This window comes from Oncorhynchus kisutch, unplaced genomic scaffold, assembly GCF_002021735.2.
Source record: "Oncorhynchus kisutch isolate 150728-3 unplaced genomic scaffold, Okis_V2 scaffold846, whole genome shotgun sequence".
NCBI classification, from domain to species: Eukaryota; Metazoa; Chordata; class Actinopteri; order Salmoniformes; family Salmonidae; genus Oncorhynchus; species Oncorhynchus kisutch.
In genome coordinates, this window is record NW_022262791.1 from 94247 (window position 1) to 118440 (window position 24194).

Below are 24194 nucleotides of genomic sequence, written 5' to 3' on the forward strand. Positions count from 1 at the left end.
TAGGGTTAGGTCTCTCCTCTGGTAGGGTTAGGTCGCTCCTCTCCTCTGTTAGGGTTAGGTCTCGCCGTTAGGGTTAGGTCAGGGTCGCTCCTCCGTTAGGGTTAGGTCTCTCCTCTCCTCCGTTAGGGTTAAGTCGCTCCTCTCCTCCGTTAGGGTTAGGTCGCTCCTCCGTTAGGGTTAGGTCTCTCCTCCGTTAGGGTTAGGTCTCTCCTCCGTTAGGGTTAGGTCTCTCCTCCGTTAGGGTTAGGTCTCTCCTCCGTTAGGGTTAGGTCTCTCCTCCGTTAGGGTTAGGTCTCTCCTCCGTTAGGGTTAGGTCTCTCCTCCGTTAGGGTTCGGTCTCTCCTCCGTTATGTCTCTCCTCTCCTCCGTTGGGGTTATGTCTCTCCTCTCCTCCGTTGGGGTTATGTCTCTCCTCTCCTCCGTTGGGGTTAGGGCTCTCCTCTCCTCCGTTGGGGTTAGGGCTCTCCTCTCCTCCGTTGGGGTTAGGTCTCTCCTCTCCTCCGTTGGGGTTAGGTCGCTCCTCTCCTCCGTTGGGGTTAGGTCGCTCCTCTCCTCCGTTGGGGTTAGGTCGCTCCTCTCCTCCGTTGGGGTTAGGTCGCTCCTCTCCTCCGTTGGGGTTAGGTCGCTCCTCTCCTCCGTTGGGGTTAGGTCGCTCCTCTCCTCCGTTGGGGTTAGGTCGCTCCTCTCCTCCGTTGGGGTTAGGTCGCTCCTCTCCTCCGTTGGGGTTAGGTCACTCCTCTCCTCCGTTGGGGTTAGGTCACTCCTCTCCTCCGTTGGGGTTAGGTCGCTCCGTTAGGGTTAGGTCTCTCCTCTCCTCCGTTGGGGTTAGGTCGCTCCTCTCCTCCGTTGGGGTTAGATCGCTCCGTTAGGGTTAGGTCGCTCCTCCGTTAGGGTTAGGTCTCTCCTCCGTTAGGGTTAGGTCTCTCCTCCGTTAGGGTTAGGTCTCTCCTCCGTTAGGGTTAGGTTAGGTCGCTCCTCCGTTAGGGTTAGGTTAGGTCGCTCCTCCGTTAGGGTTAGGTCGCTCCTCCGTTAGGGTTAGGTCGCTCCTCCGTTAGGGTTAGGTCGCTCCTCCGTTAGGGTTAGGTCGCTCCTCCGTTAGGGTTAGGTCGCTCCTCCGTTAGGGTTAGGTCGCTCCTCCGTTAGGGTTAGGTCGCTCCTCCGTTAGGGTTAGGTCGCTCCTCCGTTAGGGTTAGGTCGCTCCTCCGTTAGGGTTAGGTCGCTCCTCCGTTAGGGTTAGGTCGCTCCTCCGTTAGGGTTAGGTCGCTCCTCCGTTAGGGTTAGGTCGCTCCTCCGTTAGGGTTAGGTCGCTCCTCCGTTAGGGTTAGGTCGCTCCTCTCCTCCGTTAGGGTTAGGTCGCTCCTCTCCTCCGTTAGGGTTAGGTCGCTCCTCTCCTCCGTTAGGGTTAGGTCGCTCCTCTCCTCCGTTAGGGTTAGGTCGCTCCCTCCGTTAGGGTTAGGTCGCTCCTCCGTTAGGGTTAGGTCTCTCCTCCGTTAGGGTTAGGTCTCTCCTCCGTTAGGGTTAGGTCTCTCCTCCGTTAGGGTTAGGTCTCTCCTCCGTTAGGGTTATGTCTCTCCTCTCCTCCGTTAGGGTTATGTCTCTCCTCTCCTCCGTTAGGGTTATGTCTCTCCTCTCCTCCGTTAGGGTTATGTCTCTCCTCTCCTCCGTTAGGGTTATGTCTCTCCTCTCCTCCGTTAGGGTTAGGTCCTCTCCTCTCCTCCGTTAGGGTTAGGTCGCTCCTCTCCTCCGTTAGGGTTAGGTCGCTCCTCTCCTCCGTTAGGGTTAGGTCGCTCCTCTCCTCCGTTAGGGTTAGTTCGCTCCTCTCCTCCGTTAGGGTTAGGTCGCTCCTCTCCTCCGTTAGGGTTAGGTCGCTCCTCTCCTCCGTTAGGGTTAGGTCGCTCCTCCGTTAGGGTTAGGTCGCTCCTCCGTTAGGGTTAGGTCTCTCCTCTCCTCTGTTAGGGTTATGTATCTCCTCTCCTCCGTTAGGGTTATGTCTCTCCTCTCCTCCGTTAGGGCTATGTCTCTCCTCTCCTCCGTTAGGGTTATGTCTCTCCTCTCCTCCGTTAGGGTTAGGTCTCTCCTCTCCTCCGTTAGGGTTATGTCTCTCCTCTCCTCCGTTAGGGTTATGTCTCTCCTCTCCTCCGTTAGGGTTAGGTTAGGTCGCTCCTCCCCTCCGTTAGGGTTAGGTTAGTTCGCTCCTCCGTCAGGGTTAGGTTGCTCCTCCATCACGGTTAGGTCGCTCCTCTCCTCCGTTAGGGTTAGGTCGCTTCTCCGTTAGGGTTAGGTTGCTCCTCCGTCACAGTTAGGTTGCTCCTCCATCACAGTTAGGTCGCTCCTCCGTTAGGGTTGGGTCGCTCCTTCCGTCACGGTTAGGTCGCTCCTCTCCTCCGTTAGGGTTAGGTCGCTCCTCCGTTAGAGTTAGGTCGCTTCTCCGTTAGGGTTAGGTCGCTCCTCCGTTAGGGTTAGGTCTCTCCTCTCCTCCGTTAGGCTTAGGTCTCTCCTCCGTTAGGGTTAGGTCTCTCCTCCGTTAGGGTTAGGTCGCTCCTCTCCTCCGTTAGGGTTATGTCTCTCCTCTCCTCCGTTAGGGTTATGTCTCTCCTCTCCTCCGTTAGGGTTATGTCTCTCCTCTCCTCCGTTAGGGTTAGGTCGCTCCTCCGTTAGGGTTAGGTCGCTCCTCCGTTAGGGTTAGGTCGCTCCTCCGTTAGGGTTAGGTCGCTCCTCCGTTAGGGTTAGGTCGCTCCTCCGTTAGGGTTAGGTCGCTCCTCCGTTAGGGTTAGGTCGCTCCTCCGTTAGGGTTAGGTCGCTCCTCTCCTCCGTTAGGGTTATGTCTCTCCTCTCCTCAGTTAGGGTTATGTCTCTCCTCTCCTCCGTTAGGGTTATGTCTCTCCTCTCCTCAGTTAGGGTTAGGTTAGGTCGCTCCTCCGTCAGGGTTAGGTTGCTCCTCCATCACGGTTAGGTCGCTCCTCTCCTCCGTTAGGGTTAGGTCTCTCCTCCGTTAGGGTTAGGTTAGGTCGCTCTTCTCCGTTGGGGTTAGGTCACTCCTCTCCTCCGTTGGGGTTAGGTCTCTCCTCTCCTCCGTTGGGGTTAGGTCTCTCCTCTCCTCCGTTGGGGTTAGGTCTCTCCTCTCCTCCGTTGGGGTTAGGTCTCTCCTCTCCTCCGTTGGGGTTAGGTCTCTCCTCTCCTCCGTTGGGGTTAGGTCTCTCCTCTCCTCCGTTGGGGTTAGGTCTCTCCTCTCCTCCGTTGGGGTTAGGTCTCTCCTCTCCTCCGTTGGGGTTAGGTCGCTCCTCTCCTCCGTTGGGGTTAGATCGCTCCGTTAGGGTTAGGTCTGTCCTCTCCTCCGTTGGGGTTAGGTCGCTCCTCTCCTCCGTTAGGGTTATGTATCTCCTCTCCTCCGTTAGGGTTATGTCTCTCCTCTCCTCCGTTAGGGCTATGTCTCTCCTCTCCTCCGTTAGGGTTATGTCTCTCCTCTCCTCCGTTAGGGTTAGGTCTCTCCTCTCCTCCGTTAGGGTTATGTCTCTCCTCTCCTCCGTTAGGGTTATGTCTCTCCTCTCCTCCGTTAGGGTTAGGTTAGGTCGCTCCTCCCCTCCGTTAGGGTTAGGTTAGGTCGCTCCTCCGTCAGGGTTAGGTTGCTCCTCCATCACGGTTAGGTCGCTCCTCTCCTCCGTTAGGGTTAGGTCGCTTCTCCGTTAGGGTTAGGTTGCTCCTCCGTCACAGTTAGGTTGCTCCTCCATCACAGTTAGGTCGCTCCTCCGTTAGGGTTGGGTCGCTCCTCCGTCACGGTTAGGTCGCTCCTCTCCTCCGTTAGGGTTAGGTCGCTCCTCCGTTAGAGTTAGGTCGCTTCTCCGTTAGGGTTAGGTCGCTCCTCCGTTAGGGTTAGGTCTCTCCTCTCCTCCGTTAGGCTTAGGTCTCTCCTCCGTTAGGGTTAGGTCTCTCCTCCGTTAGGGTTAGGTCGCTCCTCTCCTCCGTTAGGGTTATGTCTCTCCTCTCCTCCGTTAGGGTTATGTCTCTCCTCTCCTCCGTTAGGGTTATGTCTCTCCTCTCCTCCGTTAGGGTTAGGTCGCTCCTCCGTTAGGGTTAGGTCGCTCCTCCGTTAGGGTTAGGTCGCTCCTCCGTTAGGGTTAGGTCGCTCCTCCGTTAGGGTTAGGTCGCTCCTCCGTTAGGGTTAGGTCGCTCCTCCGTTAGGGTTAGGTCGCTCCTCTCCTCCGTTAGGGTTAGGTCGCTCCTCCGTTAGGGTTAGGTCGCTCCTCCGTTAGGGTTAGGTCGCTCCTCCGTTAGGGTTAGGTCGCTCCTCTCCTCCGTTAGGGTTATGTCTCTCCTCTCCTCAGTTAGGGTTATGTCTCTCCTCTCCTCCGTTAGGGTTATGTCTCTCCTCTCCTCAGTTAGGGTTAGGTTAGGTCGCTCCTCCGTCAGGGTTAGGTTGCTCCTCCATCACGGTTAGGTCGCTCCTCTCCTCCGTTAGGGTTAGGTCTCTCCTCCGTTAGGGTTAGGTTAGGTCGCTCTTCTCCGTTGGGGTTAGGTCACTCCTCTCCTCCGTTGGGGTTAGGTCTCTCCTCTCCTCCGTTGGGGTTAGGTCTCTCCTCTCCTCCGTTGGGGTTAGGTCTCTCCTCTCCTCCGTTGGGGTTAGGTCTCTCCTCTCCTCCGTTGGGGTTAGGTCTCTCCTCTCCTCCGTTGGGGTTAGGTCTCTCCTCTCCTCCGTTGGGGTTAGGTCTCTCCTCTCCTCCGTTGGGGTTAGGTCGCTCCTCTCCTCCGTTGGGGTTAGATCGCTCCGTTAGGGTTAGGTCTGTCCTCTCCTCCGTTGGGGTTAGGTCGCTCCTCTCCTCCGTTAGGGTTAGGTCGCTCCTCTCCTCCGTTAGGGTTAGGTCGCTCCTCTCCTCCGTTAGGGTTAGGTCGCTCCTCTCCTCCGTTGGGGTTAGGTCTCTCCTCTCCTCCGTTGGGGTTAGGTCTCTCCTCTCCTCCGTTGGGGTTAGGTCTCTCCTCTCCTCCGTTGGGGTTAGGTCTCTCCTCTCCTCCGTTGGGGTTAGGTCTCTCCTCTCCTCCGTTGGGGTTAGGTCGCTCCTCTCCTCCGTTGGGGTTAGATCGCTCCGTTAGGGTTAGGTCTGTCCTCTCCTCCGTTGGGGTTAGGTCGCTCCTCTCCTCCGTTAGGGTTAGGTCGCTCCTCTCCTCCGTTAGGGTTAGGTCGCTCCTCTCCTCCGTTAGGGTTAGGTCGCTCCTCTCCTCCGTTAGGGTTAGGTCGCTCCTCTCCTCCGTTAGGGTTAGGTCGCTCCTCTCCTCCGTTAGGGTTAGGTCGCTCCTCTCCTCCGTTAGGGTTAGGTCGCTCCTCTCCTCCGTTAGGGTTAGATCGCTCCGTTAGGGTTAGGTCTCTCCTCTCCTCCGTTGGGGTTAGGTCACTCCTCTCCTCCGTTGGGGTTAGGTCTCTCCTCCGGTAGGGTTAGGTCTCTCCTCCGGTAGGGTTAGGTCTCTCCTCTCCTCCGTTAGGGTTAGGTCTCTCCTCTCCTCCGTTAGGGTTAGGTCTCTCCTCTCCTCCGGTAGGGTTAGGTCTCTCCTCCGGTAGGGTTAGGTCTCTCCTCCGGTAGGGTTAGGTCTCTCCTCCGGTAGGGTTGGGTCTCTCCTCCGGTAGGGTTGGGTCTCTCCTCCGGTAGGGTTGGGTCTCTCCTCCGGTAGGGTTGGGTCTCTCCTCCGGTAGGGTTGGGTCTCTCCTCCGGTAGGGTTGGGTCTCTCCTCCGGTAGGGTTGGGTCTCTCCTCCGGTAGGGTTGGGTCTCTCCTCCGGTAGGGTTGGGTCTCTCCTCCGGTAGGGTTGGGTCTCTCCTCCGGTAGGGTTAGGTCTCTCCTCCGGTAGGGTTAGGTCTCTCCTCCGGTAGGGTTAGGTCTCTCCTCCGGTAGGGTTAGGTCTCTCCTCCGGTAGGGTTAGGGTCTCTCCTCCGGTAGGGTTAGGTCTCTCCTCCGGTAGGGTTAGGTCTCTCCTCCGGTAGGGTTAGGTCTCTCCTCCGGTAGGGTTAGGTCTCTCCTCCGGTAGGGTTAGGTCTCTCCTCCGGTAGGGTTAGGTCTCTCCTCCGGTAGGGTTAAGTCTCTCCTCCGGTAGGGTTAGGTCTCTCCTCCGGTAGGGTTAAGTCTCTCCTCCGGTAGGGTTAGGTCTCTCCTCCGGTAGGGTTAAGTCTCTCCTCCGGTAGGGTTAAGTCTCTCCTCCGGTAGGGTTAAGTCTCTCCTCCGGTAGGGTTACTCCGGTAGGGTAGTCTCTCCTCCGGTAGGGTTAAGTCTCTCCTCCGGTAGGGTTAAGTCTCTCCTCCGGTAGGGTTAGGTCTCTCCTCCGGTAGGGTTAAGTCTCTCCTCCGGTAGGGTTAGGTCTCTCCTCCGGTAGGGTTAAGTCTCTCCTCCGTAGGGTTAGGTCTCTCCTCCGGTAGGGTTAAGTCTCTCCTCCGGTAGGGTTGGGTCTCTCCTCCGGTAGGGTTAAGTCTCTCCTCCGGTAGGGTTAGGTCTCTCCTCCGGTAGGGTTAAGTCTCTCCTCCGGTAGGGTTAGGTCTCTCCTCCGGTAGGGTTAAGTCTCTCCTCCGGTAGGGTTAAGTCTCTCCTCCGGTAGGGTTAGGTCTCTCCTCCGGTAGGGTTAAGTCTCTCCTCCGGTAGGGTTAAGTCTCTCCTCCGGTAGGGTTAGGTCTCTCCTCCGGTAGGGTTAAGTCTCTCCTCCGGTAGGGTTAGGTCTCTCCTCCGGTAGGGTTAAGTCTCTCCTCCGGTAGGGTTAGGTCTCTCCTCCGGTAGGGTTAAGTCTCTCCTCCGGTAGGGTTGGGTCTCTCCTCCGGTAGGGTTAAGTCTCTCCTCCGGTAGGGTTAGGTCTCTCCTCCGGTAGGGTTAAGTCTCTCCTCCGGTAGGGTTAAGTCTCTCCTCCGGTAGGGTTTATTTTTGTATTTTTATTTATTTTTTATTTCACCTTTATTTAACCAGGTAGGCTAGTTGAGAACACCTTTATTTAACCAGGTAGGCTAGTTGAGAACACCTTTATTTAACCAGGTAGGCTAGTTGAGAACACCTTTATTTAACCAGGTAGGCTAGTTGAGAACACCTTTATTTAACCAGGTAGGCTAGTTGAGAACACCTTTATTTAACCAGGTAGGCTAGTAGAGAACACCTTTATTTAACCAGGTAGGCTAGTTGAGAACACCTTTATTTAACCAGGTAGGCTAGTTGAGAACACCTTTATTTAACCAGGTAGGCTAGTTGAGAACACCTTTATTTAACCAGGTAGGCTAGTTGAGAACACCTTTATTTAACCAGGTAGGCTAGTTGAGAACACCTTTATTTAACCAGGTAGGCTAGTTGAGAACACCTTTATTTAACCAGGTAGGCTAGTTGAGAACACCTTTATTTAACCAGGTAGGCTAGTTGAGAACACCTTTATTTAACCAGGTAGGCTAGTTGAGAACACCTTTATTTAACCAGGTAGGCTAGTTGAGAACACCTTTATTTAACCAGGTAGGCTAGTTGAGAACAAGTTCTCATTTGCAACTGCGACCTGGCCAAGATAAAGCATAGCAGTGTGAGCAGACAACAAAGAGTTACACATGGAGTAAACAATTAACAAGTCAATAACACAGTAGAAACCAAAGGGGGAGTCTCTATACAATGTGTGCAAAAGGCATGAGGAGGTAGGCAAATAATTACAATTTTGCAGATTAACACTGGAGTGATGAATGATCAGATGGTAATGTACAGGTAGAGATATTGGTGTGCAAAAGAGCAGAAAAGTAAATAAATAAAAACAGTATGGGGATGAGGTAGGTGAAAAAGGGTGGGCTATTTACCAATAGACTATGTACAGCTGCAGCGATCGGTTAGCTGCTCAGATAGCTGATGTTTGAAGTTGGTGAGGGAGATAAGTCTCCAACTTCAGCGATTTTTGCAATTCGTTCCAGTCACAGGCAGCAGAGTACTGGAACGAAAGGCGGCCAAATGAGGTGTTGGCTTTAGGGATGATCAGTGAGATACACCTGCTGGAGCGCGTGCTACGGATGGGTGTTGCCATCGTGACCAGTGAGCTGAGATAAGGCGGAGCTTTACCTAGCATGGACTTGTAGATGACCTGGAGCCAGTGGGTCTGGCGACGAATATGTAGCGAGGGCCAGCCGACTAGAGCATACAAGTCGCAGTGGTGGGTGGTATAAGGTGCTTTAGTGACGAAACGGATGGCACTGTGATAGACTGCATCCAGTTTGCTGAGTAGAGTGTTGGAAGCCATTTTGTAGATGACATCGCCGAAGTCGAGGATCGGTATGATAGTCAGTTTTACTAGGGTAAGCTTGGCGGCGTGAGTGAAGGAGGCTTTGTTGCGGAATAGAAAGCCGACTCTTGATTTGATTTTCGATTGGAGATGTTTGATATGAGTCTGGAAGGAGAGTTTGCAGTCTAGCCAGACACCTAGGTACTTATAGACGTCCACATATTCTAGGTCGGAACCATCCAGGGTGGTGATGCTAGTCGGGCATGCGGGTGCAGGCAGCGACCGGTTGAAAAGCATGCATTTGGTTTTACTAGCGTTTAAGAGCAGTTGGAGGCCACGGAAGGAGTGTTGTATGGCATTGAAGCTTGTTTGGAGGTTAGATAGCACAGTGTCCAAAGACGGGCCGAAGGTATATAGAATGGTGTCGTCTGCGTAGAGGTGGATCAGGGAATCGCCCGCAGCAAGAGCAACATCATTGATATACACAGAGAAAAGAGTCGGCCCGAGAATTGAACCCTGTGGCACCCCCATAGAGACTGCCAGAGGACCAGACAGCATGCCCTCCGATTTGACGCACTGAACTCTGTCTGCAAAGTAATTGGTGAACCAGGCAAGGCAGTCATCCGAAAAACCGAGGCTCCTGAGTCTGCCGATAAGAATATGGTGATTGACAGAGTCGAAAGCCTTGGCAAGGTCGATGAAGACGGATGCACAGTACTGTCTTTTATCGATGGCGGTTATGATATCGTTGAGTACCTTGAGTGTGGCTGAGGTGCACCCATGACCGGCTCGGAAACCAGATTGCACAGCGGAGAAGGTGCGGTGGGATTCGAGATGGTCAGTGACCTGTTTGTTGACTTGGCTTTCGAAGACCTTAGATAGGCAGGGCAGGATGGATATAGGTCTGTAACAGTTTGGGTCCAGGGTGTCTCCCCCTTTGAAGAGGGGGATGACTGCGGCAGCTTTCCAATCCTTGGGGATCTCAGACGATATGAAAGAGAGGTTGAACAGGCTGGTAATAGGGGTTGCGACAATGGTGGCAGATAGTTTCAGAAATAGAGGGTCCAGATTGTCAAGCCCAGCTGATTTGTACGGGTCCAGGTTTTGCAGCTCTTTCAGAACATCTGCTATCTGGATTTGGTTAAAGGAGAACCTGGAGAGGCTTGGGCAAGGAGCTGCGGGGGGGGCGGAGCTGTTGGCCGAGGTTGAAGTAAGTAGTCAGGCGGAAGGCATGGCCAGCCGTTGAGAAATGCTTATTGAAGTTTTCGATAATCATGGATTTATCAGTGGTGACCGTGTTACCTAGCCTCAGTGCAGTGGGCAGCTGGGAGGAGGTGCTCTTGTTCTCCATGGACTTCACGGTGTCCCAGAACTTTTTGGAGTTGGAGCTACAGGATGCAAACTTCTGCCTAAAGAAGCTGGCCTTAGCTTTCCTGACTGACTGCGTGTATTGGTTCCGGACTTCCCTGAACAGTTGCATATCACGGGGACTATTCGATGCTATTGCAGTCCGCCACAGGATGTTTTTGTGCTGGTCGAGGGCAGTCAGGTCTGGGGTGAACCAAGGGCTGTATCTGTTCTTAGTTCTGCATTTTTTGAACGGAGCATGCTTATCTAAAATGGTGAGGAAGTTACTTTTAAAGAATGACCAGGCATCCTCAACTGACGGGATGAGGTCAATGTCCTTCCAGGATACCCGGGCCAGGTCGATTAGAAAGGCCTGCTCACAGAAGTGTTTTAGGGAGCGTTTGACAGTGATGAGGGGTGGTCGTTTGACTGCGGCTCCGTAGCGGATACAGGCAATGAGGCAGTGATCGCTGAGATCCTGGTTGAAGACAGCGGAGGTGTATTTGGAGGGCCAGTTGGTCAGGATGACGTCTATGAGGGTGCCCTTGTTTACAGAGTTAGGGTTGTACCTGGTGGGTTCCTTGATGATTTGTGTGAGATTGAGGGCATCTAGCTTAGATTGTAGGACTGGCGAGGTGTTAAGCATATCCCAGTTTAGGTCACCTAACAGAACAAACTCTGAAGCTAGATGGGGGGCGATCAATTCACAAATGGTGTCCAGGGCACAGCTGGGAGCTGAGGGGGGTCGGTAGCAGGCGGCAACCGTGAGAGACTTATTTCTGGAGAGAGTAATTTTCAAAATTAGTAGTTCGAACTGTTTGGGTATGGACCTGGAAAGTATGACATTACTTTGCAGGCTATCTCTGCAGTAAACTGCAACTCCGCCCCCTTTGGCAGTTCTATCTTGACGGAAGATGTTATAGTTGGGTATGGAAATCTCTGAATTTTTGGTGGCCTTCCTGAGCCAGGATTCAGACACAGCAAGGACATCAGGGTTAGCAGAGTGTGCTAAAGCAGTGAGTAAAACAAACTTAGGGAGGAGGCTTCTGATGTTGACATGCATGAAACCAAGGCTTTTTCGATCACAGAAGTCAACAAATGAGGGTGCCTGGGGACATGCAGGGCCTGGGTTTACCTCCACATCACCCGCGGAACAGAGAAGGAGTAGTATGAGGGTGCGGCTAAAGGCTATCAAAACTGGTCGCCTAGAGCGTTGGGGACAGAGAATAAGAGGAGCAGGTTTCTGGGCATGGTAGAATATATTCAGGGCATAATGCGCAGACAGGGGTATGGTGGGGTGCGGGTACAGCGGAGGTAAGCCCAGGCACTGGGTGATGATGAGGGAGGTTGTATCTCTGGACATGCTGGTAGTAATGGGTGAGGTCACCGCATGTGTGGGAGGTGGGACAAAGGAGTTATCAGGGGCGTGAAGAGTGGAACTAGGGGCTCCATTGTGAACTAAAACAATGATAACTAACCTGAACAACAGTATACAAGGCATATTGACATTTGAGAGAGACAACAGCTAATCAGCTAGCACAACAACAGCAGGTAAAATGGCGTAGACTAGGCAACGGGGCCAACAGATAGAACAAACAAGCAGAATGGAGTACCGTGATTAATGGACAGTCCAGCGTGCATCAGCTATGTAGCCAAGAGATCAGTGTCCAGGGGGCAGCGGTGGATGGGGCAGGGAAGCTGGCCTGGCGAGTGTTATCCAGGCCCCCTCCGTTGGGGTTAGGTCTCTCCTCTCCTCCGTTGGGGTTAGGTCTCTCCTCTCCTCCGTTGGGGTTAGGTCGCTCCTCTCCTCCGTTGGGGTTAGGTCGCTCCTCTCCTCCGTTGGGGTTAGGTCGCTCCTCTCCTCCGTTGGGGTTAGGTCTCTCCTCTCCTCCGTTGGGGTTAGGTCGCTCCTCTCCTCCGTTGGGGTTAGGTCGCTCCTCTCCTCCGTTGGGGTTAGGTCGCTCCTCTCCTCCGTTGGGGTTAGGTCGCTCCTCTCCTCCGTTGGGGTTAGGTCGCTCCTCTCCTCCGTTGGGGTTAGGTCGCTCCTCTCCTCCGTTGGGGTTAGGTCGCTCCTCTCCTCCGTTGGGGTTAGGTCGCTCCTCTCCTCCGTTGGGGTTAGGTCGCTCCTCTCCTCCGTTGGGGTTAGGTCGCTCCTCTCCTCCGTTGGGGTTAGGTCGCTCCTCTCCTCCGTTGGGGTTAGGTCGCTCCTCTCCTCCGTTGGGGTTAGGTCGCTCCTCTCCTCCGTTGGGGTTAGGTCGCTCCTCTCCTCCGTTGGGGTTAGGTCGCTCCTCTCCTCCGTTAGGGTTAGGTCGCTCCTCTCCTCCGTTAGGGTTAGGTCGCTCCTCTCCTCCGTTAGGGTTAGGTCGCTCCTCCGTTAGGGTTAGGTCGCTCCTCCGTTAGGGTTAGGTCGCTCCTCCGTTAGGGTTAGGTCGCTCCTCCGTTAGGGTTAGGTCGCTCCTCCGTTAGGGTTAGGTCGCTCCTCCGTTAGGGTTATGTCTCTCCTGTCCTCCGGTATGGTTATGACTCTCCTCTCCTCCGTTAGGGTTATGTCTCTCCTCTCCTCCGTTAGGGTTATGTCTCTCCTCTCCTCCGTTAGGGTTATGTCTCTCCTCTCCTCAGTTAGGGTTAGGTTAGGTCGCTCCTCCGTCAGGGTTAGGTTGCTCCTCCATCACGGTTAGGTCGCTCCTCTCCTCCGTTAGGGTTAGGTCTCTCCTCCGTTAGGGTTAGGTTAGGTCGCTCCTCTCCTCCGTTGGGGTTAGGTCACTCCTCTCCTCCGTTGGGGTTAGGTCTCTCCTCTCCTCCGTTAGGGTTAGGTCTCTCCTCTCCTCCGTTAGGGTTAGGTCTCTCCTCTCCTCCGTTAGGGTTAGGTCTCTCCTCTCCTCCGTTAGGGTTATGCTGGTCTCTCCTCTCCTCCGTTAGGGTTATGCTGGTCTCTCCTCTCCTCAGTTTCATCATCATTACCACAATGCTGGTCTCTCCTCTCCTCTATTTCATCTACTAAACGAAAACAATAACTATGTGCTGGGGTGAACAGTGGCACTGTTTCCCCTTATGCAGCTTTAAAGGCAATGTTCCCAGGTTTGCCAAAAACCCATTCATGGTAAACATTGCATATGTTGGCTCAATCGGAAATTGCCTTGAAAAGCCGCAATGCCTATAACCCGCAATCAGATTGAATAGAGCCCTTAGTGTTGTCGTGCACACCTGCCTAGTTCATTAAAGTGTCTAATCCAACCTGTCATGTGATTTTGCAGCTGCAAGCTGAATGAACATTACGTCAACACATCCGACTTTCTGGACGCCATCAGGACCAACCTAGACAAGGCTCTGGGCAAGTGAAGAGGAGGACAACACCACCACCACAAAACAAACTAACACTACCTTAGATTAGATCTGTGTTGCTGCCATGTTGTGGTGTCTCTCTTTATGTAGTGTTGTGGTGTCTCTCTTTATGTAGTGTTGTGGTGTCTCTCTTTATGTAGTGTTGTGGTGTCTCTCTTTATGTAGTGTTGTGGTGTCTCTCTCTATGTAGTGTTGTGGTGTCTCTCTCTATGTAGTGTTGTGGTGTCTCTATGTTTGTTCTTAATTGACTTGCCTTTAAATATATATATTTTAAATGACCTTAACCCTAGTACAAAACAGACAACTTTGAAATAATAAAAAAATTGCATCCGTACAAGTTTTTGACCTTGTTTATGTAGCGTTAACCTAACTTGTTTTGACCCCAATATTTCAATTAGCTGTGTATCCTGTTTGAAGGGAACACGTTTGATATTTTCCTGACAGTTTGTGCTATGGACTTTTTGTGCCAATCAGATGTGTTACTAATAGTGTGTTTCTCTGCCTTCCCATTGACAGGGGAGACTTGTCAAATCATTTTATTTTCTTGTCTGTGGTCCAATACATTCTGGATTCATATGATTAATAACCTGTTATTCATATAATGAGATCAATACCAGGGATCAATTTAAAACAACCATTTCAATTAAGCGTAGATTACTCTTGAATGATGTATAAAAAAAATCTAAATAATTCTCAAATGCAGTATGTAGGGTTAGGGTTAGGGTTAGGGTTAGGGTTAGGGGTTAGGGTTAGGGTTAGGTAGGGTTAGGGTTAGGGTTAGGGTTAGGGTTTAGGGTTAGGGTTAGGGTTAGGGTTTAGGGTTTAGGGTTAGGGTTAGGGTTAGGGTTAGGGTTAGGGTTAGGGTTAGGGTTAGGGTTAGGGTTAGGGGTTAGGGTTAGGGTTAGGGGTTAGGGGTTAGGGGTTAGGGTTAGGGGTTAGGGTTAGGGGTTAGGGGTTAGGGGTTAGGGGTTAGGGTTAGGGTTAGGGTTAGGGTTAGGGGTTAGGGTTAGAGGGTTAGGGTTAGGGTTAGGGGTTAGGGTTAGAGGGTTAGGGTTAGGGTTTAGGGTTAGTATGTACAGTCATCAGTTTCCATGTAAAGACTTTTACACTGTAGGCTACCGACACCGACGTCTCCACGCTGTGCCCACGTCTCCACGCTGTGCCGACGTCTCCACGCTGTGCCCACGTCTCCACGCTGTGCCCACGTCTCCACGCTGTGCCCACGTCTCCACGCTGTGCCCACGTCTCCACGCTGTGCCCACGTCTCCACGCTGTGCCCACGTCTCCACGCTGTGCCCACGTCTCCACGCTGTGCCCACGTCTCCACGCTGTGCCCACGTCTCCACGCTGTGCCCACGTCTCCACGCTGTGCCGACTACTCAAATCAAAGACTTCTACACTGTAGGCTACCGACACCGACGTCTCCACGCTGTGCCCACGTCTCCACGCTGTGCCCACGTCTCCACGCTGTGCCCACGTCTCCACGCTGTGCCCACGTCTCCACGCTGTGCCGACTACTCAAATCAAAGACTTTTACACTGTAGGCTACCGACACCGACGTCTCCACGCTGTGCCCACGTCTCCACGCTGTGCCCACGTCTCCACGCTGTGCCCACGTCTCCACGCTGTGCCCACGTCTCCACGCTGTGCCGACTACTCAAATCAAAGACTTTTACACTGTAGGCTACCGACACCGACGTCTCCACGCTGTGCCCACGTCTCCACGCTGTGCCCACGTCTCCACGCTGTGCCCACGTCTCCACGCTGTGCCGACTACTCAAATCAAAGACTTCTACACTGTAGGCTACTGACGTCGCTACGCTGTACTGACGTCTCAAATCAAATTGTATGCGCCGAATACAACAGGTGTAGACCTTAGTGAAATGCTTACTTACAAGCCCCTAACCAACAACGCAGTTTAAAAAATATGGATAACAATAAGAAATAACAGGAACCAGTAATTAAAGAGCATCAGTAAAACAACAATAGCGAGACTATATACAGGTGGTACCGGTAAAGAGTCAATGTGCGGGGGCACCGGTTAGTTGAGGTAATATGTTCATGTAGGTAGAGTGACTATGCATAGATAATATCAGAGTACCAGCAATGTGAAAAAGGGGGGGGGGGGGGCAGTGCAAATAGTTTGGGTAGCCATTTGATTAGCTGTTCAGGAGTCTTATGGCTTGGGGGTAGAAGCTTTTAAGAAGCCTCTTGGACCTAGACTTGGCGCTCCGGTACCGCTTGCTGTGCGGTTGCAGAGAGAACAGTCTATGACTGGGGTGGCTGGAGTCTTTGACAATTGTTAGGGCCTTCCTCTGACACTGCCTGATATAGAGGTCCTGGATGGCAGGAAGCTTGGCCCCAGTGATGTACTGGGCCGTATGCACAACCCTCTGAAATGCCTTGCGGTCGGAGGCCGAGCAGTTGCCATACCAGGCAGTGATGCAACCAGTCAGGATGAACTCGATTTTGCAGCTGTAGAACCTTTTGAGGATCGGAGGACCCATGACAAATCTTTTCAGTCTAGATTTTGTCGTGCCCTCTTCACAATTGTCTTGGTGTGCTGTCATGTTAGTTTGTTGGTGATGTGGACACCAAGGAATGTGGACAGCCCCGTCGATGAGAATGGGGGCGTGCTCGGTCCTCCTTCTGCCTTGTCTTGATCACGTTGAGGGAGAGGTTGTTGTCCTACCACCACACGGCCAGGTCTCGGACCTCCTCCCTATAGGCTGTCTCGTTGTTGTCGGATATCAGGCCTACCACTATTGTGTCATCGGCAAACTTAATGATGGTGTTGGAGTCAAGCCTGGCCATGCAGTCATGAGTGAACAGGGAGTACAAGAGGGGACTGAGTACGCACCCATGAGGGGCCCCTGTGTTGAGGATCAGCATGGCAAATGTATTGTTACCTACCCTTACCACCTGGGGGCAGGCCCGTCAGGAAGTCCAGGATCCAGTTGCAGAGGGAGGTGTTTAGTCCCAGGGTCCTTAGCTTATTGATGAGCTTTGAGGGCACAATGGTGTTGAACGCTGAGCTGTAGTCAATGAATAGCATTCTCACATAGGTGTTCCTTTTGTCCAGGTGGGAAAGGGCAGTGTGGAGTGCAATAGAGATTGCGTCATCTGTGGATCTGTTGGCGGTATTCAAATTGGAGTGGCTCGAGGGTTTCTGGGATAATGGTGTTGAAGTGATAATGGTGTTGCCTTTAAAAGCACTTCATGGCTACAGACGTGAGTGCTACGGGTCGGTAGTCATTTAGGCAGATTACCTTAGTGTTCTTGGGCACAGGGACTATGGTGGTCTGCTTAAAACATGTTGGTATTACAGACTCGGACAGGGAGAGGTTGAAAATGACAGTGAAGACACTTGCCGGTCAGCGCATGCTCGCAGTACACGTCTTGACAATCCATCTGGCCCTGCGGCCTTGTGAAAGTTGACCTGTTTAAAAATTTTACTCACATCAGCTACGGAGAGCGTGATCACACAGTCGTCTGGAACAGCTGGTGCACTCATGCATGTTATTTTTTTCCCACCTTTATTTAACCAGGTAGGCTAGTTGAGAACAAGTTCTCATTTACAACTGCGACCTGGCCAAGATAAAGCAAAGCAGTGCGACAAAAACAACAACACAGAGTTGCACATAAACAAATGTACAGTCAATAACACAATAGAAAAATCTATGTACAGTGTGTGCAAATGTAGAAGAGTAGGGAGGTAAGGCAATAAACAATTTAGCATTAATACTGGAGTGATAGATGTGCAGATGATGATGGGCAAGTAGATACTGGGGTGCAAAAGAGCAAGAGGATAAATAACAATATGGGGGTAGTTGGGTGTGCTATTTACAGATTGGCTGTGTACAGGGACAGTGATCGTCAAGCTGCTCTGACAGGTGATGCTTAAAGTTAGAGAGGGAGATGTAAGACTCCAGCTTCAGTGATTTTTGAAATTCGCTCCAGTCACTGGCAGCAGAGAACTGGAAGGAAAGGCGGCCAAAGGAGGAATAGGCTTTGGGGATGACCAGTGAAATATACCTGCTGGAGCGCGTGCTACGGGTGGGTGTGGCTATGGTGACCAGTGAGCTGAGATAAGGTGGAGCTTTACCTAGCATAGACTTATAGATGACCTGGAGCCAGTGGGTTTGGCGACGAATATGTAGTGAGGGCCAGCCAACGAGAGCATACAGGTCGCAGTGGTGGGTGGTGAATGGGGATTTGGTGACCAAACAGATGGCACTGTGATAGACTGCATCCAGTTTGCTGAGTAGAGTTTTGGAGGCTATTTTATAAATGACATCACCGGAGTCAATGATCGGCAGGATAGTCAGTTTTACGAGGGTACGTTCGGCGGCATGAGTTAAGGAGGCTTTGTTGTGAAATAGGAAGCCGATTCTAGATTTAATTTTAGATTGGAGATTCTTAATGTGAGTCTGGAAGGAGAGTTTAGTGCTTCTACACCTGCATTGCTTGCTGTTTGGGGTTTTAGGCTGGGTTTCTGTACAGCACTTTGAGATATCAGCTGATGTACGAAGGGCTATATAAATAAATTTGATTTGAGTTTACAGTCTAACCAGACACCTAGGTATGTGTAGTTGTCCACATATTCTAAGTCAGAACCGTCCGGAGTAGTGATGCTAGTCGGGCGGGAGGGTGCGAGCAGCAATCGGTTGAAGAGCATGCACTTAGTTTTACTTGCATTTAAAAGCAGTTGGAGGCCTTGGAAGGAGTGTTGTATGGCATTGAAGCTCGTTTGGAGGTTTGTTAGCACAGTGTCCAAAGAAGGGCCAGATGTATACAGAATGGTGTCGTCACACCAGCAGCAAGAGCGACATCATTGATATATACAGAGAAAAGAGTCGGCCCAAGAACTGAACCCTGTGGCACCCCCATAGAGACTGCCAGAGGTCCGGACAACAGGCCCTCCGATTTGACACACTGAACTCTATCTGAGAAGTAGTTGGTGAACCAGGCGAGGCAGTCATTTGAGAAACCAAGGCTATTGAGTCTACCGATAAGAATGCGGTGATTGACAGAATCAAATGCCTTGGCCAGGTCGATGAAGACGGCTGCACTGTACTGTCTTTTATCGTTGGTGATAATGATATCGTTTACGACCTTGAGCGTGGCTGAGGTGCACCCTTGACCAGCTCGGAAACCAGATTGCATAGTGGAGAAGGTACGGTGATCTGTTTGTTAACCTGGCTTTCAAATATTTTAGAATGATTTTATTTGTCTCGAAGAGAGCGTAGAAGTAGTTTAGCTCATCTGGTAGGCTCGTGTCACTGGGCAGCTCTTGGCTGTGCTTCCCTTTGTAGTCTGTAATGGTTTGCAAGCCCTGCCACATCCGACAAGCGTCAGAGCCGGTGTAGTACGGTTGGATCTTAGTCCTGTATTTACACTTTGCCTGTTTGATGGTTCGTCAGGGATTTTGGAATTTCTTATAAGCTCCAGGATTAGAGTCCTGCTACTTGAAAGTGGCAGCTATAGCCTTTAGCTCAGTGTGGATGTTGCCTGTAATCCATGGCTTCTGGTTGGGGTATGTATGTATGGTCACTGTCTCTACGCTGTGCTGACGTCTTTACGCTGTAGGACGCTGACGTCTCCACGCTGTAGGACGCTGACATCTCCACGCTGTAGGACGCTGACATCTCCACGCTGTAGGACGCTGACGTCTCCACGCTGTAGGACGCTGACATCTCCACGCTGTAGGACGCTGACATCTCCACGCTGTAGGACGCTGACGTCTCCACGCTGTAGGACGCTGACGTCTCCACGCTGTAGGACGCTGACGTCTCCACGCTGTAGGACGCTGACATCTCCACGCTGTAGGACGCTGACGTCTCCACGCTGTAGGACGCTGACATCTCCACGCTGTAGGACGCTGACAGCAATGAGCATCTCAGGGAGGGATGGCAGCGCTCCTTAACACCTTTGGACACCACACTGTGGTGTTCACACTACACCAAGTTTCATTTGAATATTTATTGGTGGCTATTCAAGTTTTTTATTGAACTATTTATCAAATGGACAGAGGCGGCTGATCTTCCAGCCCAGGGAAGGTAAAGGTGAAATTCCTCTGACGTCCGGGAGTCACTGTACCACTAATGGAGGGCCACAGATTCTTTCACAGGCAAGATTCAGAACACTGTTCCTACTGTGTTGTCTGTACAGCAGGTGGTGACATGGAGGCACAAGTAGATTCCAACTGAAACATGACATCACAGGCTGGGCTAAACAATTCCATGGTTAGGATTAGGGTTAGAAAGACATGATTAGACCACAGAAGCAGTTGGACTCTTTGACTGTATGATATGGGAGCACAATAGGGTTATATACTGTACTAACTTACAAGGTTGAAACATACTGTCCTAGTCATTACAACAAAAAGTTCCGTTTTGAGGAATTACAGAATGCAGACAGATTAAAACAAGACTGAAAAACAGAAACCAAAGAACCTTTATTAAATAGTAATGTGAGGTTTCAGTTAGATTTTCTTCATTCCAAAAAACAACTATACCAGGGTTTTAGTTTTAGTGTGAATCAAGGCTCCCTGCATAGTAGGATGGGGGGGGGCAGGTGTTCCCCAAAACAGAACCAGAGAGAGGGAGAATTAGTTTTAACTCGCCCAGTGCTCCGGGACACTTTAGGACCAATGGAATGGTCTAAAAAAAATGTGCCCGGGCCAGTTATTGACCACTGTGTGATGTTACAGAGTCCTGCTTGTATTGACCACTGTGTGTAGTTAAAAGTCTTGCTTGTACCATCTTAGGTAGCCCGGTCCAGATCTGGTCGTACCATCTCAGGTAGCCCGGTCCAGATCTGGTCATACCGTCTCAGGTAGCCCGGTCCAGATCTGGTCATACCGTCTCAGGTAGCCCGGTCCAGATCTGGTCGTACCGTCTCAGGTAGCCCGGTCCAGATCTGGTCGTACCGTCTCAGGTAGCCCGGTCCAGATCTGGTCGTACCGTCTCAGGTAGCCCGGTCCAGATCTGGTCGTACCGTCTCAGGTAGCCCGGTCCAGATCTGGTCGTACCGTCTCAGGTAGCCCGGTCCAGATCTGGTCATACCGTCTCAGGTAGTCCGGTCCAGATCTGGTCTGAATGTCAAGCTAAACCAAGTGAAACAAGGTGGGGGAAAAAGGTTTGTTTGTAGAGTAAGGAGACAGTACTGTAAGTGGTTACACATCAGCAACATGTTGTAGTATTAGCCAGCAGAAACAGCAGACAGCAGTCACTTTAGAAAGTATAGACCTGACTCCAGATCAGCTCATAGAAGACTGTTCCTGTGCTCCTCCATGCTGCAGAACAGACATGTTGTGAAGATCATTCAAACCTGTTATATGTATCAATGTCTAATAGAAAGTACCACTCGACTCTTTCCAGATTTGGTTGTTTTACAAAGTGGGATTAAAATGGATTTAATTGTCATTTTTTTGTCAACGATCTACACAAAATACTACGCCACAGTGATAGAAAAATTCTAGCATCTGTAAAAAAGAAAGAAAAATAAAACACATATATTGTGATTAGATAAGTATTCAACCCCCTGAGTCATGTTAGAATCACCTTTGGCAACGATTACACCTGTGTCTTTCTGGTTAAGTCTCTAAGAGCTTTTTAATTCTTCAAGCTCTGTCAAGTTGGTTGTTGATCATTGCTAGACTGCCATTTTAAGGTCTTGCCATAGATTTTCAAGTAGTTTTAAGTAAAAACTGTAACTAGGCCACACAGGAACATTCAATGTCATCTTGGTAAGCAACTCAAATGTATACTGAACAAAAATAGATACGTGTTGATCCCATGTTTAATGAGCTGAAATAAAAGATCCCAGAAATGTTTCACACACAAAAAGCTTATTTCACTCAAATGCTGTGCACTAATTTGTTGACATCCATTAGTGAGCATTTATCCTTTGCCAAGATAATCCATCCAACAGACAAGTGTGGCAAATCAAGAAGCTGATTAAACAGCATGACCATTACACAGGTACCCCTTGTGCTGGGGACAATAAAAGGCCACACAAATGTGCAGTTTTGTCACACAGCACAATGCCAAGAAGTCTCAAGTTTTAAGGGAGCGTGCAAGAATGTCCGCCAGAGCTGTTGCCTGATAATTTAATGTTAATTTCTACCATAAGCCGCCTTCGACGTAGTTTTAGAGAATTTGGCAGTACGTCCAACCAGCCTCAGAACCGCAGACCACGTGTAACCACTGTAGCCCAGGACCTCCATAACCAGCTTCTTCACCTGCGGGATTGTCTGAGACCAGCCAGCTGGACAGCTGATGAAACTGTGGGTTTGCACAACCGAAGAATTTCTGCACAAACTGTCAAAAACTGTCTCAGGGAAGCTCATCTGCGTGTTCGGCATCGTAACCATCTTCAGTGGGAAAATGCTCACCTTCAATTGTCACTGGCACGCTGGAGAAGTGTGCTCTTCATGGATTAATCCCAGTTTCAACTGTCCCGGGCAGATGGCAGACAGTGTGTATGGCGTCGAGTGTACGAGAGGTTTGCTGATGAACAGAGTACCCCATGGTGGCGGCGGGGTTATGGTATGGGCAGGCATAAACTATGGATAATGAACACAATTCCATTTTATCAATGGCAATTTGAATGCACAGAGATACCGTGATGAGATCCTGAGGCCCATTGTCGTGCCATTCATCCACCGCCATCACCTCATGTTTCAGTATGATAATGCACGGGCCCATGTCACATGGATCTGAACACAATTCCTGGAAGCTGAAAATGTCCCAGTTCTTCCATGGCCTGCATACTCACCAGACATGTCACTAATTGAGCATGTTTGGGATGCTCTGTATCAACGTGTATGACAGTGTGTTCCAGTTCCTGCCAATATCCAGCAACTGCACACAGCCATTGAAGAGGAGTGGCACAACATTCCACAGGTCACAATTAACAGCCTTATCAACTCTATGCGATGGAGATGTGTTGCGGTGCTTGAGGCAAATGGGGGTCACACCAAATGGGTGGCAGGGTAGCCTAGTGGTTAGAGTGTTGGACTAGTTACCGAAAGGTTGCAAGTTCAAATCGCCGAGCTGACAAGGTACAAATCTGTCGTTCTGCCCCTGAACAGGCAGTTAACCCACTGTTCCTAGGCCGTCATTGAAAATAAGAATTTGTCCTTAACTGACTTGCCTAGTTAAATAAGGGTAAAAAAAAGATACTGACTGGTTTTCTGATCCATGCACATACCTTTTTGTTAAGGTATCTGTGGCCAACAGATGCATATCTGTATTTCAAGTCATGTGAAATCCATAGATTAGGGTCTAATGAATTTATTTCAATTGACTGATTTCCTTATGACCTGTAACTCAGTAGAATCTTTGAAATTGTAGCATGTTGCTTTTATATTTTTGTTCAGTGTATATTTGGCCTTGTATTTTAAGTTTATGTCCTGCTGAAAGGTGAATTAATCTCCCAGTGTCTGTTGGAAAGCAGACTGAACCAGGTCTTCCTCTAGGATTTTGTCTGTGCTTAGCTCCATTCGGTTCTTTTTTATCCTGAAAACCTCCCCAGTCCTTAATGATGAAAAGCACACCCATAACATGATGCAGCCACCACCATGCTTGAAAATATGGAGAGTGGTACTCAGTGATGTGTTGTATTGGATGTGCCCCAAACATAACTTTATGTCCTGAATACAAAGTGTTAATTTCTTTGACATATTTTTTGTAGTATTACTTTAGTGCCTTACAAAAGGATGCATGTTTTAGAATATTTGTATTCTGTAGAGGCGTCCTTCTTTTCACTCTGTCATTCAAGTTAGTATTGTGGAGTAACTACAATGTTGTTGATCCATCCTCAGTTTACTATCACAGCCATTAAACTCGAACTGTTTTAAAGTCACCATTGGCCACATGGTGAAATCCCTGAGCGATTTCCTTCCTCTCCTGCAACTGAGTTAGGAAGGACACCTGCATCTTTGTAGTGACTTGGTATATTGATATGCTATCCAAAGTGTAATTAAAAACTTCACCCTGCTCAAAGAGATAATCAATGTCTGCTTTTTTATTTTACCCATCTACCAATAGGTGCCCTTCTTTGCAAGGCATTGGAAAACCTCTCTGGTCTTTGTGGTTGTATCTGTGTTTGAAATTCACTGCTCGACTGAGGGACCTTACAATTATCTGTATGTGTGGGGTACAGAGATAAGGTAGTCATTCAAGAAACATGCTAAACAGTATTATTGCACACAGACTGAGTCCATGCAACTTGGTAAGCAAATTTTTATTCCTGAACTTATTTAGGCTGGCCATAATAAAGGGGTTGAATACTTACTGACAAGACATTTTAGCTTCTCATAAACAATTCTACAAACATAAATTCACCTAGACATTATGGGGTATTATTGTGTGTAGGCCAGTGACATTGAATCCATTTTAAATCCAGGCTGTAACACAACATGTGTAAAAAGTCCAGGGGTGTGAAGACTTTCTGAAGGCGCTGTATACAGTGTGTCTATTTGGATCTAAGATCAGAGTTATACTGCATCTGGCACGGCCTTCTGTCAAAACATACTGATTGGTGAATGATTCCATGGCAGGTAAGATGTTTCTGTGTAAAACTGATTTCTGAGTGCTGATACAGTTCCATACCACAACTTATCAGAGTTTAGATCTGTCACTATATGTCTGATAGAATATCCCAAGGACTTCTAGACCAATCATGTCTGGTAGAATATCCCGAAGGACTTCTAGACCAATCATATCTGGTAGAATATCCCAAAGACTTCTAGAGCAATCATGTCTGGTAGAATATCCCAAAGACTTCTAGACCAATCATGTCTGGTAGAATATCCCAAAGACTTCTAGACCAATCATGTCTGGTAGATTATCCCAAAGGACTTTAGACCAATCATGTCTGGTAGAATATACCAAAGGACTTCTAGACCCAATCGTCAGTCTCAGAGTCACTTCTATCAGAGACGGGTGGAGCGAATTGGCTGTTGAAGTGCATGTCCTGCCCCTCCATCAGGACAGGTCAGTTCTGGTTCTTAAAGAGTCCATGAACCCCCTCCCTGTGTCTCACTGCCACAGCACGCCCTAACCTAGTCTCGCTCACTGCCACAGCACGCCCTAACCCAGTCTCTCTCACTGCCACAGCACGCCCTAACCCAGTCTCTCTCACTGCCACAGCACGGCAGCCATGTTGTCTGTTCCCCACCCATGGTCTCCTCTCCATTAACAAAAGCTGAAGAACATACACACATCCAGGTACTTTCCACAGGTGCTGGAGTTCTAGGTAAACTCATGGAAAACAGAAAGGAAAACGCCACAC

At 50.2% G+C, this 24194-nt stretch overlaps 1 protein-coding gene across 1 annotated transcript in view; it reads left to right on the forward strand.

Annotated features, from left to right (window-relative positions):
* Positions 1–13227, forward strand: part of LOC116362575 (isocitrate dehydrogenase [NADP], mitochondrial-like) — a 91739-nt gene extending 78512 nt beyond the window's left edge. Inside the window, exon 11 of the mRNA XM_031816647.1 lies at positions 12806–13227. Coding sequence (XP_031672507.1) covers positions 12806–12890 — 85 coding nt within the window. The 3' untranslated portion in view covers positions 12891–13227. The remainder of the gene's footprint in view (positions 1–12805) is intronic.
* Positions 13228–24194: the final 10967 nt, after the last annotated feature.